The sequence below is a fragment of the Poromitra crassiceps genome, assembly GCF_964638095.1.
Source record: "Poromitra crassiceps genome assembly, chromosome: 8".
NCBI classification, from domain to species: domain Eukaryota; kingdom Metazoa; phylum Chordata; class Actinopteri; order Beryciformes; family Melamphaidae; genus Poromitra; species Poromitra crassiceps.
Window position 1 is genome coordinate 51092340 of NC_139629.1, and position 13844 is coordinate 51106183.

Below are 13844 nucleotides of genomic sequence, written 5' to 3' on the forward strand. Positions count from 1 at the left end.
AAAAAAATGACCTTCAGTTAATGTGACCATTCTGGTGGGTAAAATAATTGACTTCAGCTGCACTTTTGCAATCATGTTTCTTTAGATGGCAGTATTGGGGGCAGGACAGAAGCCAGAAACAACAACAAATACAAATACAAACTCTTTTATTTAGGTATAAAAGAAATCAAATAAGAACTGTAAGCAATAACAATAAGCAATGTGCAGAAGCAACAACAAAAAGGAACAAAAAAACAAAAGAGGAACTGTAGAGAACACATTTAGTTATTAGGGAGTTACTTCCATCTTTAGAGTCTGACTGAACCACCGGTTCCAGTTGTACCAGCTCTGCTCAGGTAGGTAATGTGGCCAGGCAGCAGGGGGCAGGTCTGGCCTGGTGTCCTTTGCTTTCTTGTCTCCACCGTGTCCATGCCTCTTTTTGCTGTTACAAAAAAAAAAAAAAAAAATCCATAAATGCATTATTACCATCATCATTGGTGGTACATAGAAAAAAACAACACTAATCTGTTGGTTACATTTTTGGCATTTTCACACTGCATGCTCTTATCCCTGGGCTAAGAATAGGGCTATCTTAGCCCAGGGCTAACTTAGCCCATTTTCACCACACACATATTAACCCAGGTTGACCTAAGCCCAGGGCTCTGAGATTCACACTGCAGTTCTACTAGCCCAGTGCTGCCAGATACATACAGCCAATGGCCCCGTCTCAAACTGGCAGCTTTCAGCCCTGGGTTTAGACAAAAAGTCTGGGTTAACCCAACCCTGCTCCAGAGCAGGGCCAGCTAGCTACAGGCTGAAGTCGGGGTTAGCCCACTTTGGAATGTTCCAGGATTGTGCAAGTGTGAAAGCTTTCTTAGCCTGGGTCCAAGAGGCCATTTACACCTGGCGTTAACATGTGTTTTCTGCCATCAGACTGCAATCAGATTGTACTTGACCACATTAACCGGATTCCATTTACACCTGTCGTTAACATGCGTTTTCTGCCATCAGATTGCAATCTGATGGCAGAAATGGGTGTCCTCTCAATCCGCATACAGTTGCTGTATCCAGATTGAGAGGACACATTGCATTTACACTTGTGTTCAATGTGTACATAATGCATCCCTGACCACCTCCGGAGGTGGGTTTGGCCGATCAGATTGCAATCCTTCTTCGATGCATTTTGGGGGTGTTTAAACCTGTACTTTCAAGTGATAAAACACAATCTGATGGCAGAAACCACATGTTAACGCCAGGTGTAAATGGCCTCTACTCACTTAACCCCGGCTAAGTGTAGTGTGAAAAGTCCAATTATGATCAAGAATCAAAAGGAGTTTATAGGACACTGTTTATAGTGTAGAGGTGCTCACCTGTTGATGGTCAGAGAGGTTTCAGCAGGCTCCTCCAACACTGCCGCCTTTGCCTTCTTCCTTTTCTTGTCTTTGTATATAGGCGACCTCAGGAAGTTGGTGTCTGTAAACTTGTCTCCACGCCTCATTTTCCTGTTACAAAGAAAAGAAAAAATCCATGAATACATCATCATTGGTGGTACACACAAAAAAACAACACTATTCTATTGGTAACATTGGGGATTTTCACACTGCACGCTCTTAGCCCTGCGTTAACTTTTCACACAGACATTAATTTGTTAACCCAGGTTGACCTAAGCCCAGGGCTATGCCATTCAGTTCTACTAGCCCAGGGTTAGTAGAGCCCAGGCCCATTGGAACCAGTGCTGCAAGATACATACAGCCAATAGCCCCGTCTCAAACTGGCAACTTTTAGCCCCGGGTTTAGACAAAGTCTGGGTTAACCCTGAAAAGCCGGGGTTAACCTGCTCCAGAGTAGAGATGCAACAGCATGAAAATTTCACATCACGATTATCGTGACCAAAATTATCACGGTTATCGTATTATCACGGTATTAGTAAAAAATTGCTGAAAATTTTCAAAAAGTACTGAAAGACTCACTGAAATCATTTTACGACGTTTTATATTGAAAACTCAGACCCAAAAAGGATTGATACACTCACTGAAATCATTTCTCAAAGGCTGCGCGTTTGGATCTGGGAGACTGTTGCCAACTTTGGTTGATGATGGACAGTATTTTACCATGTTTTTCAATGCACTGTAATCACGGTAACACGGTTTTAACGATAATGAAAATTTGAAACGGTACGGTTATCGTAAGGAATTTTAATCGCAGTTATCATTAAAAACCGGTTATCGTTACATCCCTACTCCAGAGCAGGGCCAGCTAGCCCCAGGCTGAAGTCGGGGTACTTTGGAATGTTCCAGGATTGTGCAAGTGTGAAAGCCTTCTTAGCCTGGGGCTAGCAGCTCTCTTAACCCCCCAGGCTAAGAGACTCACTTAACCCCGGCTAATGCCTACCCCACACTACAGGATAATTTGCAAGATTATGGCCAAGATTCCCCCCTCCCGATTTTCTCGGGGGTGCTCCCGATTTGAAGCGCGTCGGGCAGATAATCTTCCCAAATGATCCTGTAGTGTGTGGGGTTCAAAGATTCACAATCGGGAAGACTGCCTCTTCCCGATTGTGAATCGGGCATATCTAACATTAGGGCTGGCACGGATCACGGATAATCCGTGACCCGTACGGATCAGCCCCCACGGTTCGGAACGCGGTTCGGAACATCAATAGTCCGCGGACCCCCCCCCCCCCCCCCCCTTCGTTTCATTTAACGTTTAATGTTAGTGTATGAGAACGCCCAGCGCAGCCAGACACAGACAGGCATAATCATGGCAAGCACAATTGAGCTTCCTCATCCCTTGTCGCTGCTGTAAAGTATGTCTGAAGGCTGTGGCTAGTGGCTACTAAAGACAGAGTCACACAAACTTATTTCAACACCTCTGAAAAAGCACAGGAATGCGATCAGCGTGTTGCGCGCTGCACAAGATAACGAGAGCCACAACACACACACACACACACACACACACACACACACACACGCGCGCACACGTTTCACAAACACATTATCACCGGACGGTGAAATGTTGCCTTAGGACACATAACAACAAAACAACACGTGGGGCCACTGAGTAGCTTAACGTAGCATCAACGTTATATTTCCAGACTGACCTGGTCTGGTCTGTAGGTCTGTACCCGTGTCATGTGACTGGTGCAAGCAACAGCCACGAAGTTAGGCATAGCAGTGCCACCTAAAACAGGAAGTTGGGTCGTTCTGCCTTCAGAGTAAAAGCATACATTGTGTCACTTATGAGAAAAAAATATTTTTTGAGCTGTGCAGGGCAACAAATGGTTAGAGAATTATAATAGTATTAAAAAAATCTAATCGAAAATCTAATTTTGAGAGAAAAAATCTGATATATATATTTTTTTGCTGATCCGAAAAATCCGTGATCCGTGGCTCAAAATCCGTCACGCGATCCGATCCGTGGGTTTTCTGATCCGTGCCAGCCCTATCTAACATGTTAGATATTTACAACCCGACAGGCGATTGCATCTTGAGCAGAGAGCCAGTAGTAGCTGCGTTTCCATTACAGTTTTTCGCAAAATAATCTGGTCCGCGTCCGCTCGCAGCCCCGCACAGAAACAAAGAACGAGGAAATTGTCATCGAGGTGAAATACCCGTGCGTCTTTGAACGGGACGGAAAACTAAATGCTATACTGCAAAGCATGTAGCCTACAACAAGCGCTTAGGTCTCAGCTTCCCGCATCGGCGAGTGTCCGCACGGAAAAGTGAGTCAAATCAGCAGACGCGCCCCTCCACAAGACACCTGTGCAGACGGTTTTCGCCTGGCCGTGCACAGTAGGCCTACACCCCGAATGGACGCGGCTGTCCGCGCAAATATTAGTTAAACAAATCCTTTCAGTACAAATGCATTATAAAAACAAAAAATAAAATTTGTTTAGAAAACGAAATGACACTACTACACCCGGTGCGCACACTGAATAGGCAGTTTAAAAGTTAACGTCGAGCCCTGCTTCCAAGGTGAATCTTCGGCATAATCTTAGTGTGTGGGGTTGCGTTTGAACAGACGCGATTGTGTGTGTGTCCCAAGATTGAAATGTTAAAAAATCGGCTCTCTCTGTCCTGTAGTGTGTGGGCTCTCAAGATTTTTATAATCTTCAAGGATTTGAAAATCCTGTAGTGTGGGGAAGGCATAAGTGTCGTGTGAAAAACCAAATTATGATCAATCAAAATGAATGTTAGGGTTTATAGTGTAGAGGTCCTCACTCGTTGATGTTTGGCTCCTTGTAATTGACTTGAGTACGGCTCCTTGTTGGCCTTCTGTTGCCTGGGGTTGTGATGGTGTTGGGCAGTGATACCAAGACTCTTCTTGCTACAACACACAAAACAAAAGAACAAAACGCAATGGCTTTTAGAATTAAGCACTACAAACAGTCCCAACAAATAGACAAAATAACAGTAGTAGACAAATATCAGATTTTCCCCCAAAGATCACTACATAGCAAATATCTGCAAATAAACTCTAAAATGCATCCATATCAACACTCAACCATGTAGAAAGAGAAGCTATATAGGACACCACACCTGGAGAGGTTTCAGCTGTGATTGCAGCAGCAGGCTCCTCCCACACTGGCGCCCTGCCAGAGGTCACCCTCTTGGGACTGGAGAACAGTTCAGTGTCGGCGGCGCTGACATCACATGGCGGCATCTCGTCCATAACCAGGTCACTCATCTTCTGATGAACTGCATCACCACTTTCATCTCCTAAGACTCTTCCTGCTACAAGACACAAAATAAAACAAACAGCAATGCCGTTTAGAATTCAGCACTACAAACAGTCCCAACAATTAAACAGAGAAAACAACACTCGTACACAAATATCTGCCCCCCCCCCCCCCCCCCAAATATCAAATATCTGCAAATAAACTCTAAAATGCATCCATATCAACACTCAACCATGTAGAAAGAAGCAATATAGGACACCACACCTGGAGAGGTTTCAGCTGTGATTGTAGCAGCAGGCTCCTCCAACACTGCCGCCCTGCCAGAGGTCACCCTCTTGGGACTAGAGGACAGTTCAGGGTCTGCGGTAGCGGCATCCCATGGTGGCATCTCATCCATTATTCCCAGGTCTCGCATGTTCTGATGAACTGCCTCACCACTTTCCTCGACTGTTGGACTACAGGCCAATGACGCACTAGATGTCAAATTGTTTGCCATGTTGTCCTGAGGAGAACATACATTGTCCCGAGGCCTAAATCCTTGTGTGCAATGACTATGTTTCTTTTTCTTGGCATTGGAACAGTCTACAAACTCCTCCCTCTGTGTGGCGTTCCTTTCCTCTGGAATGTCTCCTTGCTCCTGAGTGGCCACCCAAGGACGCTTACAGGAGCTCGATGAGGAGCTATCTTTGTCCACCAAGATAACAAATGGCTTTCTGCTCGTTGTTCTGTGGTTTCCTCCAGATCTGTTGACACTGAGTGGAAGACCATGTGGAGGAACTGGTATCACCCCTCTAACTTGTTCCATGTTATTTTTGTCTTCCTTTGCTGCCTTCACAATTGTTACCTTTTCCATAGATGTGTTTCTCTTCATCTTCAGTTTGCTAGAGCTATGGTCTTCTTTGCCCTTGGTTTCCACTGTGACTACTTCAGTAGCATTGGTTAGAGTTATCTCCATGGTTGTGTCCAGAAACGTAGTCTTTTGTCCATTATCAGTCGCCATAACTGAGCTTCTTGGATGAGAAACGATGTCATCAGAAACAGACGGCTGTGGCTTTTCCGATGTGTTGTCAACTGAGTTCATATCAAATAGGGACGGAGAGCATCTCTTTGAGAACCACTCTGCTTCATCCCTGTGGCTGCTAGATTGGCAGGATGTTCCTATCGGGACAGCTTGCATATCCGGACCCAAAGGCCTTTCCATATCATTTGTGGTATCTGTGAAGAAAAGACATGAAAAATAGAACATATTTCAGTCAACTCTGCATCTGTACATTAAGGCATAAAATAATGTGAAAGTAATTGATTATAACAATTCAAAACCTTATATTCTCATACCTTCAGAAGTATGACTGGACTTGCTGGGTCGGCCCTGGATACCTGCAATGTTTGCACAACTGTCTTTTTGTTCAGCGGGACACATCCCATCACTTGAAAGTTCTGGCTGAGGAGGTGACTGAACTGTAGGCCTACACACAGGAGGTAGAGAGAGAGTGTGATTCATTCAAAAACATAAAACTGTGTTTGGTCCAAAAGCATATATCTATCTAGCAGAGATCAGGGTTCCCACACCTTGTTAAACATAAAATTCAACAACTTTTTAAGGACTTTCCAGGCCCATTTCGCTCAAATTCAAGGACCCAACCAAACTCATAGTTTGAGACATGGATCAAGGTTAGTTACTGTTACAACACTGATAATTTTATAGTGAAAACTAGCAACAGAGCGAGGCTTTAATGTGTGAACATGTCTCATGTAAATGGGAATCAAAATAGCTTTGATTTCTCTCCTTGCATAAAATGTATAAATTCAAACACATTCAATGACCTATGTCTATTTTCAAAAACATTCAAGGCCTTGGGATTTTTTTTTAATCAAATTCATAAACTTTCAAGGATTTCAAGGACCTGTGGGAACCATGAGAGATGTTCACTTACCTTGCCATCTGCATATTGTCATCATTACGGTCGGCAGATTGTCTGTTGTAGTAATCAGACGGTTCACGTAGATCCTTTAGGAAATAATCACAAAGACTTTAGACTGGTTCCGTTGAATGCATTTTCTGACATTTTCAAACTCAAGAGAGACTTGACAGACAACTCAAACATGCCACAGAAAAAACGATATGTTGATACACATTGAGGCATACTCACTATATCAGATGAGAGAAGGTGAACAATGCTGCCCAAGTGCTGCTGCTGCAGCTGAGCCTTGCTATGGAGGTCTTTCAGAATGAAGAGCTGTGAGAGAACAAAATGATGAATTACAACCAATTCAGCAAGAGCAGATCAATTAATAAAGTTTGGACAAATCAACCAGACCAACCAGTTTCCTCTCCACGCATCTCCTGGTGGCCAACTCTGAGCGCAGATTATTTACTAGCATCTGCAGGTTGTCCATCTCCAGCTGCATTCTCATCTCCTTCTGGGTCGGCACGGCAACAGCCACGTTTTTGGTCTTCAGAGAGACATTGAAGGAGGGGGTGCCTGGTGTAGACATGAAGAAAGACGGAATTATTTCACGTTTTGTCTTCTTGCAACCAAACAATGTGTGAAAAGCATAAAGCTAATCTTTGTAGTACAAGAGTCTTAACTCATTCACTGCCAGTTTAGGACTGCCAATATTTAGCACAGGCCAAAGATTTTCATAATTGTTGGTCATCTTTCAAGACCCACAGTAAATTATCTATTAGCACCAGAGTGATTTGCAATACCTCAAAATGAAGATGTACGTCTCTGGGTTCACCAGGAAAAAAAAAGTGAGCTTTTAGCATGTTCTGTACTCTACTTATAGCCATTTATATACACCCTGTTTTCACCCAAAATGTCTCTCTGAGAAAAGAAATTGCAGAAAATGGCATTTATGTACAGCACACAATATCATGCAGAACTCGCTCTCAATTCTTTTATTTTGAACTGTATTGACATCAGACATGTAAATATTATTCATTATGACACAAATGACAAAAATATATATATATATATATATATATATATGAAGTGCTTTTTTTACATTCAACAATACAGTTTGCTCAGTGTGAGTGAGTGTACAGTCAGACACACAGACAGACAGACAGACAGACAGACAGACACACAGAGAGAGAGGCCCAATTCCAATCCGCCCCCTAAAGACTCAAGCCCTGAACCCTCAGTCCCTCTAATGGCCGCCATCTGAAAGTGGTTGAGTCATCAAGTGTGGAAGGGATCCACATTGGATAAATAGGAGGATTGGGACAGCAGAGCCCTTTGCACTTGACAAGATGATGTTGACTCTGGCAGGTTTGGGGCTCGCTATATATTGTTTATTGTCAAGACGCCTAAAGTGTTTGAGGGATAGACTCCCTGATGAGTCTGTTCTAATCCAGGCTCTGGCTCTGTCATTTAAAAATAAATGTAGCCTACTGCAAAATCTGCAATCTGCAACATGTGGAATTATAATTAAAATAAGCATAATAATGACATGTCACCCAACATTATACACACAATGTCAATACTGTACAATACAGATTCGGTAAAACTATTTCTCATTCATCAAAAAAGTTGTGATTGCAATTGTAATAGAAATTATTGATGATTATTCTAGGATTGTGTAAAATAACTACTTGCTTTCCTCTGATATAATATTTTTGTCTAATCTGAAATCCCTATTAATGTAATGTTTCATTGTCAATTAAGGCATTCCAGCACACTCGCAAACACCGCGTTCGTTTCGCGCGTGTGTTCTTTTATTTTTTTGACTGATATTTGCAGCCTTCCCCGTTTTATACGTCACAACGCTATGCATTGTGGGCAATTCCCTTTGCCTAAGTGGCCATAGCTGCTCCCTTACGGTAAGGGGGCAGAAAGGGCTCACTCTGAGCCCTCGTTCACTTTGCCATTTCAGCGTGGGACATCCCTAAGCCCTCACTCCCTTCACGTGAACGCGCCTCTAAGGGCTTGAGGCAGTAAGGGGGCGAATTGGAATTGGGCTAGAGAGTTCTGTCCACAGCTGCCTGCAGCTAGATCGCACCTCCTTCCCCCTCCTTCCCCATCAGCGTTTTGCCTCCTCTGCTGCTCGTTTTCCTCCTCTCGTTCGGGCTGGGAGTGGGACGAATGCTGCGACACGAGTCACACGACACAGGAACGGGTCCGCAGCTTGGCTTTGGGACCAGGCGCTGCTGGAACCGGATCGATCATGTTCGTCACGGGTTTGACTAGGCAATCCAGGTTCGCCCTGCAGCAAGGCAGCAGTGCAGCGCGCCGAGAGGCGTTTCAATGGCGTTTTTTCCTCTGTACAAGGAAGCGCGTTTCTCTGTTTTTCCTCTTTTCCTCCTTCTTCCTCGTTTCAAACAACAGCTGCGGTATGTGTTTGATAACGTGCTGTCGGCTACCCTTTGAGGATAGGGACCAGATGACATGTCAGAGGCTGGGTAAGTGTTTCAACTACGCGCTGCACTCATAAAAACAAAAACACGTCAAACACGTCTTTGGCGTGGATGGCTATTTCTGATAAGACGTCAAAGACGTCTTTGGCGGTGAATGAGTTAAGAATGCAAACCACAACATCTGCTCATAATAATGTGTAACTGAAATGGGACACTCACAGGGCATCTTTGTCTTGATCTTTAAGGCCGTAGCCAAAGTCTGCTTGGAGGCCTTTGAGGGCAACATATACTTCTTCTTTTTCCCAGCTAACATAGTCAGATTATTCGTGTGGGTAGGCAGAACTGAAAGAAAGAAAACATAAGACGTTACGTTAGGGCCTGTGTTGACCTAGCGTCTTTTCATCAGCTCCGGCGTCTTTTTTCAGCTGTTTCCAATGAGGAGCGAGCGGATGCGGGTGCACACGGACGTCTAGAGAAAGTGCGATGCGCCCAGCATCTATTTTCACAGCACTCCGGCGTTTTTGTGCGCCGGCTCCCAGCTGAAAATATTTTTACTTTTCAGAAAGACGCTGGTGTCGGGTGCTCCTTTTCTGGCAACTAATCATATTGAAATAAACCTCGTCTCAGATGTGAAAATGTAGAGCGCCCCAAACACAGAATGTATGCTGTGCTGAAGTTGAAGGATGAGGAAACCAAGGGGTTAACAAAATATAACTTCTTATTATACAACGGGTAGTTCCGGCCGAGCAATTTGATTGGACAAGAGGGATCCTACCAGTGCCGATATTTCACGATAACGCACTGGCGCTTCACTGTGTGTAGATCACTCCGCTTCACAGCTGCACTAATCAACAAAACGCTTCACAGCTGTAGAGTAGACAGTAGTAAAGTAGACAGCCTGTAGTTAATTAGGCTGATTAGGCTACATTTTCGGCAAAGTAGAAAGCTGAGGGGACTATTTTTGTTGGCGGAGGAATAGAGAAATCATATATTTTCCCAGTTTTTTGTAATTTTTTTAATCAGCTTTGTTTAATAGAACTGTTGTATAAAAGCAATATCACACGAGGGGGAGTGCTGTTGTTGTCTAATATCGGCACTGCTGTGATTATCCGACCGAATCACAGCAGTGCCGATATTAGCCAACAACAGCACTTCCTCTCCTGTGATATTGCTTAATTAACAGAAGGATATAAGGCACAACCAGCCTTGCACACAGGTATCGGATGCAGTCCGAGTTCTAAATCCCCCCCTTTTGAATGCCAGCAACATAGGCCGTATAGTAGGGCTGTGGCGATTCACTTATCTCCCGATTCGATACTATCACGATTCTTGGGTGCCGATTCGATTTATATTGCGATTCTTAAGTATTGCGATTCTACGATTATTGCGATTCGATATTACGATTTATTGCGATTTTTGTTTATTTTTTTCTTTTCTTTTTTCAGTTTGTTTGCTTTTTTACACTAGATTAGAACATGGGAAAAGTTGAATCATACACTAGAGACTGTATATTATATATCATGAGTAGGGCTGGGCGATATAGTTAAAAACAGGGGCGGACTGGGATCATAATTCAGGCCGGGCATTAGATACCAAGCAGGCCAGGCCGATATGGGCCAACGCGCGTGAAATTTGGGCCGTTTGAATCCAGATTTGGGCCGTTTGAAGTCCAATTTTACAATGAGATGCACCCACTTTAACCCTGAAGTGTAATTATTACTTCAGACTAACTAATAAAGTAATAAAACCACTAGTAAACCAGTAGGCGGCGCCTGGCCTGCTGTTCAGTGAGTGGCCTGACTAGCTAATGTTAGCTGTCGGCTATCAAGCTAGCTACAGCACACTGAACTAATGTGAACTTAACGTTAGTTCAGCTAAGAAGCAGCAAGCTAGCTAGCTGCGGTAGCTAGCTTGATAGCTGACAGCTAACATTAGCTAACAACACATACAGTGATTTAGCTCGACAACACTCACCATAAATATTATAATTATAATATTATTAATCTTCTCCCACAATTGAGCATGTCTCTGTTGCGATAGTGTCTCCATATGATTAGTTGCCAGAAGACGGTAAGACGGTAGACGGAAAAATCAAACGGTAGAAGTAACCGAAAGTAATGTTAGCAGTAGCCCTGTCATCGGAACTATTTCGGCTAGCATAGAGTATCGACGACGGGGCTATGTTAACAGTAGCTAGGTAGCTGATATTGTTGTTGTTCTAATGTAACTGACGCTACGTTATAAATTAACACTTACCTGTTGTTTACCGTAGGTAGCTCCGTTCAACGACAAAACAAACTGATGATGAGCGTTCGTCTTCCTCTTCTTTTAAACTGATGAGCGTCCCACCAAATTGTCCCTTTAAACAACAAAGATCCGCCCCTCCCGGTTGTCAACTTCCGGGCGCAATGGACAGCCAATCACTAACCTCCTTCTTATTCTTTCTTCTTCTTTAAGGTTTATTGGCGGTTGGCAAACAACGAATTGGTGCATTACCGCCGCCAACTGGTATGATCCACCAGTGTGGATCAGAATCTACAGAGAGCCGCAGGGATGACGTATTTTTGTAGTCAGAACGCGGAAGTCCCGGACTTCCTGGTTCTTAACTGTTTCTGTCTATGGGATTTTTGAATGGGTTTTTGCCGCGATGCTTCAAATAATGTCTCTGGGTAAGGCAAGCTTAATCAAACGCGAACCAGAGTTCAGTCGGATAATCTTCACACATGAGGACCACTTTCATGAGTTTTGTAGTGTAAATGCGAGCCCTAGAAGTAAAAAAGCTTGAGCTAAACTAATCTAGAACTACACACTGTCGCATAGGCTTCCCCGTCACGTCACCACTCAACCTGGACTGTTGTTTCACTTCCGGCCAGCAGGAATTTCACTCGGGTTTAGTGATTTTGCCTTCAATGTAAAAGCATGATAAAGTTCGTTTTTTTTACCATAAAAATTGAAGTAGAAATCTAACTATGTCCAACATAATGAACATACGAACACTAAGATAAACCTCTAGTTTAATGTTTGAATGAAAATAGACATACAAAGGAGACCGTGTGTTATTTCTTGAAAGGCTTGCCACAGGGTGTGTCTCTAGCTCACACTGGTCAATAGAGGGTACCTCTCACCTGATTATGGCCTAGGGAAGACATCAAGATAAAAGATTATCAAGCTATAGGCTAGGCTAGGTGACCCATTATGCAAATGCATGGATAATGTGGTCTTGTGAGAAGTAGGTAGCCTACTTGCCAGATGTGTGCAAATAATTCTAAATCCATAGCCTACTTGAAGTCAATTGTTGCACGTCAAACTCACTTGATCCATGTAGAGGCATAGTCCATCTAGTGTCCATTGTGTCCTTGAGGGCTTTGCATCTTTCCTGAAGAACAGGTACTTTTGTCTCTTTGTGCATCTGACTCTTCATATGTACTTTTTATATTGTACAGATGTCTTAAATGTTCTTTGTATCCTTCTTGGGACCACAGTGGAAATCAGTTGAACAACTGTCTGTGTTTTTTATCCTTGTACTACTTTTTGTCACATACTTTATGTAATACTATTGTACTAAATATCAATGTTTGTGTTTTGGACATGTATGTACAGTGTCAAGTGAGCAGGAATTTTCAAGCTGCCCGCTCCCATTCAGAACACCATGAAAACGCTCCGATTTCAAATAAAGATTAAAAATCTAAAGTCAATTGTTCCAGGTCAAACTCACTTGATCCATGTAGAGGCATAGTCCATCTATCATAGGGAAGTCATCTTGAGGCTGGATGGGTGTCAATTTCTGTGTTTTGGACATGTATGTACAGTGTCAAGTGAGCATGCCCGCTCCCATTCAGAACACCATGAAAACGCTCCGATTTCAAATAAAGATTAAAAATCTAAAGTCAATTGTTCCAGCTCAAACTCACTTGATCCATGTAGAGGCATAGTCCATCTATCATAGGGAAGTCATCTTGAGGCTGGATGGTGTCAATTTTTGTGTTTTGGACATGTATGTACAGTGTCAAGTGAGCAGGAATTTTCAAGCTGCCCGCTCCCATTCAGAACACCATGAAAACGCTCCAATTTCAAATAAAGATTAAAAATCTAAAGTCAATTGTTCCAGGTCAAACTCACTTGATCCATGTAGAGGCATAGGGAAGTCATCTTGAGGCTGGATGGGTGTCAATTTTTGTGTTTTGGACACGTTTTCATGGTGCGTTTTCATGGTGTTCTGAAAACAGCCTCAAGATTTTTGTAAGGAATGGAATCCTTACAAATTTTTTAATCTTTATTTGAAATCGGAGCGTTTTCATGGTGTTCTGAATGGGAGCAGGCATGCTCACTTGACACTGTACATACATGTCCAAAACACAAAAATTGACACCCATCCAGCCTCAAGATGACTTCCCTATGATAGATGGACTATGCCTCTTTAGTCTACATGGATCAAGTGAGTTTGACCTGGAACAATTGACTTTAGATTTTTAATCTTTATTTGAAATCAGAGCGTTTTCATGGTGTTCTGACTGATTGGAGCAAGCTTAATATAATAATATAGAAGTAGTACTACAATACCAAAGGATATATAGATCTAAATGGAATATAACCTTTTCCATGTATATTTTTATTCAATTTTTTAAAATTTGAGGTTTTTGTTTTACCTTTTTTAGCCATATTTGAATGAATATCTCATTTTAAATCAACATTAGGATTATACTGTTGTGATGTCATTCAGTATCTTCTCCTTTTCTCAATAACTTTCATGTCACCACCTGCTCAGCTCTCCTGTCAGCATAATTGTAACTAACAAACACAAACTGTAGGTTTAGCCATCTAATCATG

General features: G+C 42.9%; 1 protein-coding gene across 1 annotated transcript; it reads right to left on the bottom strand.

Moving 5' to 3' along the window:
* Positions 1-207: 207 nt before the first annotated feature.
* On the bottom strand, positions 208-6082 carry LOC310781192 (uncharacterized protein). Its single transcript, XM_083641746.1, has 6 exons — positions 5993-6082; positions 4922-5872; positions 4518-4712; positions 4200-4305; positions 1350-1481; positions 208-421 (listed from the first exon to the last, which is right to left on the bottom strand). Exons 1-6 carry the CDS (start codon positions 6075-6077, stop codon positions 268-270), a joined length of 1623 nt encoding a protein of 540 aa, XP_083497872.1. The 5' UTR covers positions 6078-6082; the 3' UTR covers positions 208-267.
* Between the last annotated feature and the right edge of the window lie 7762 nt (positions 6083-13844).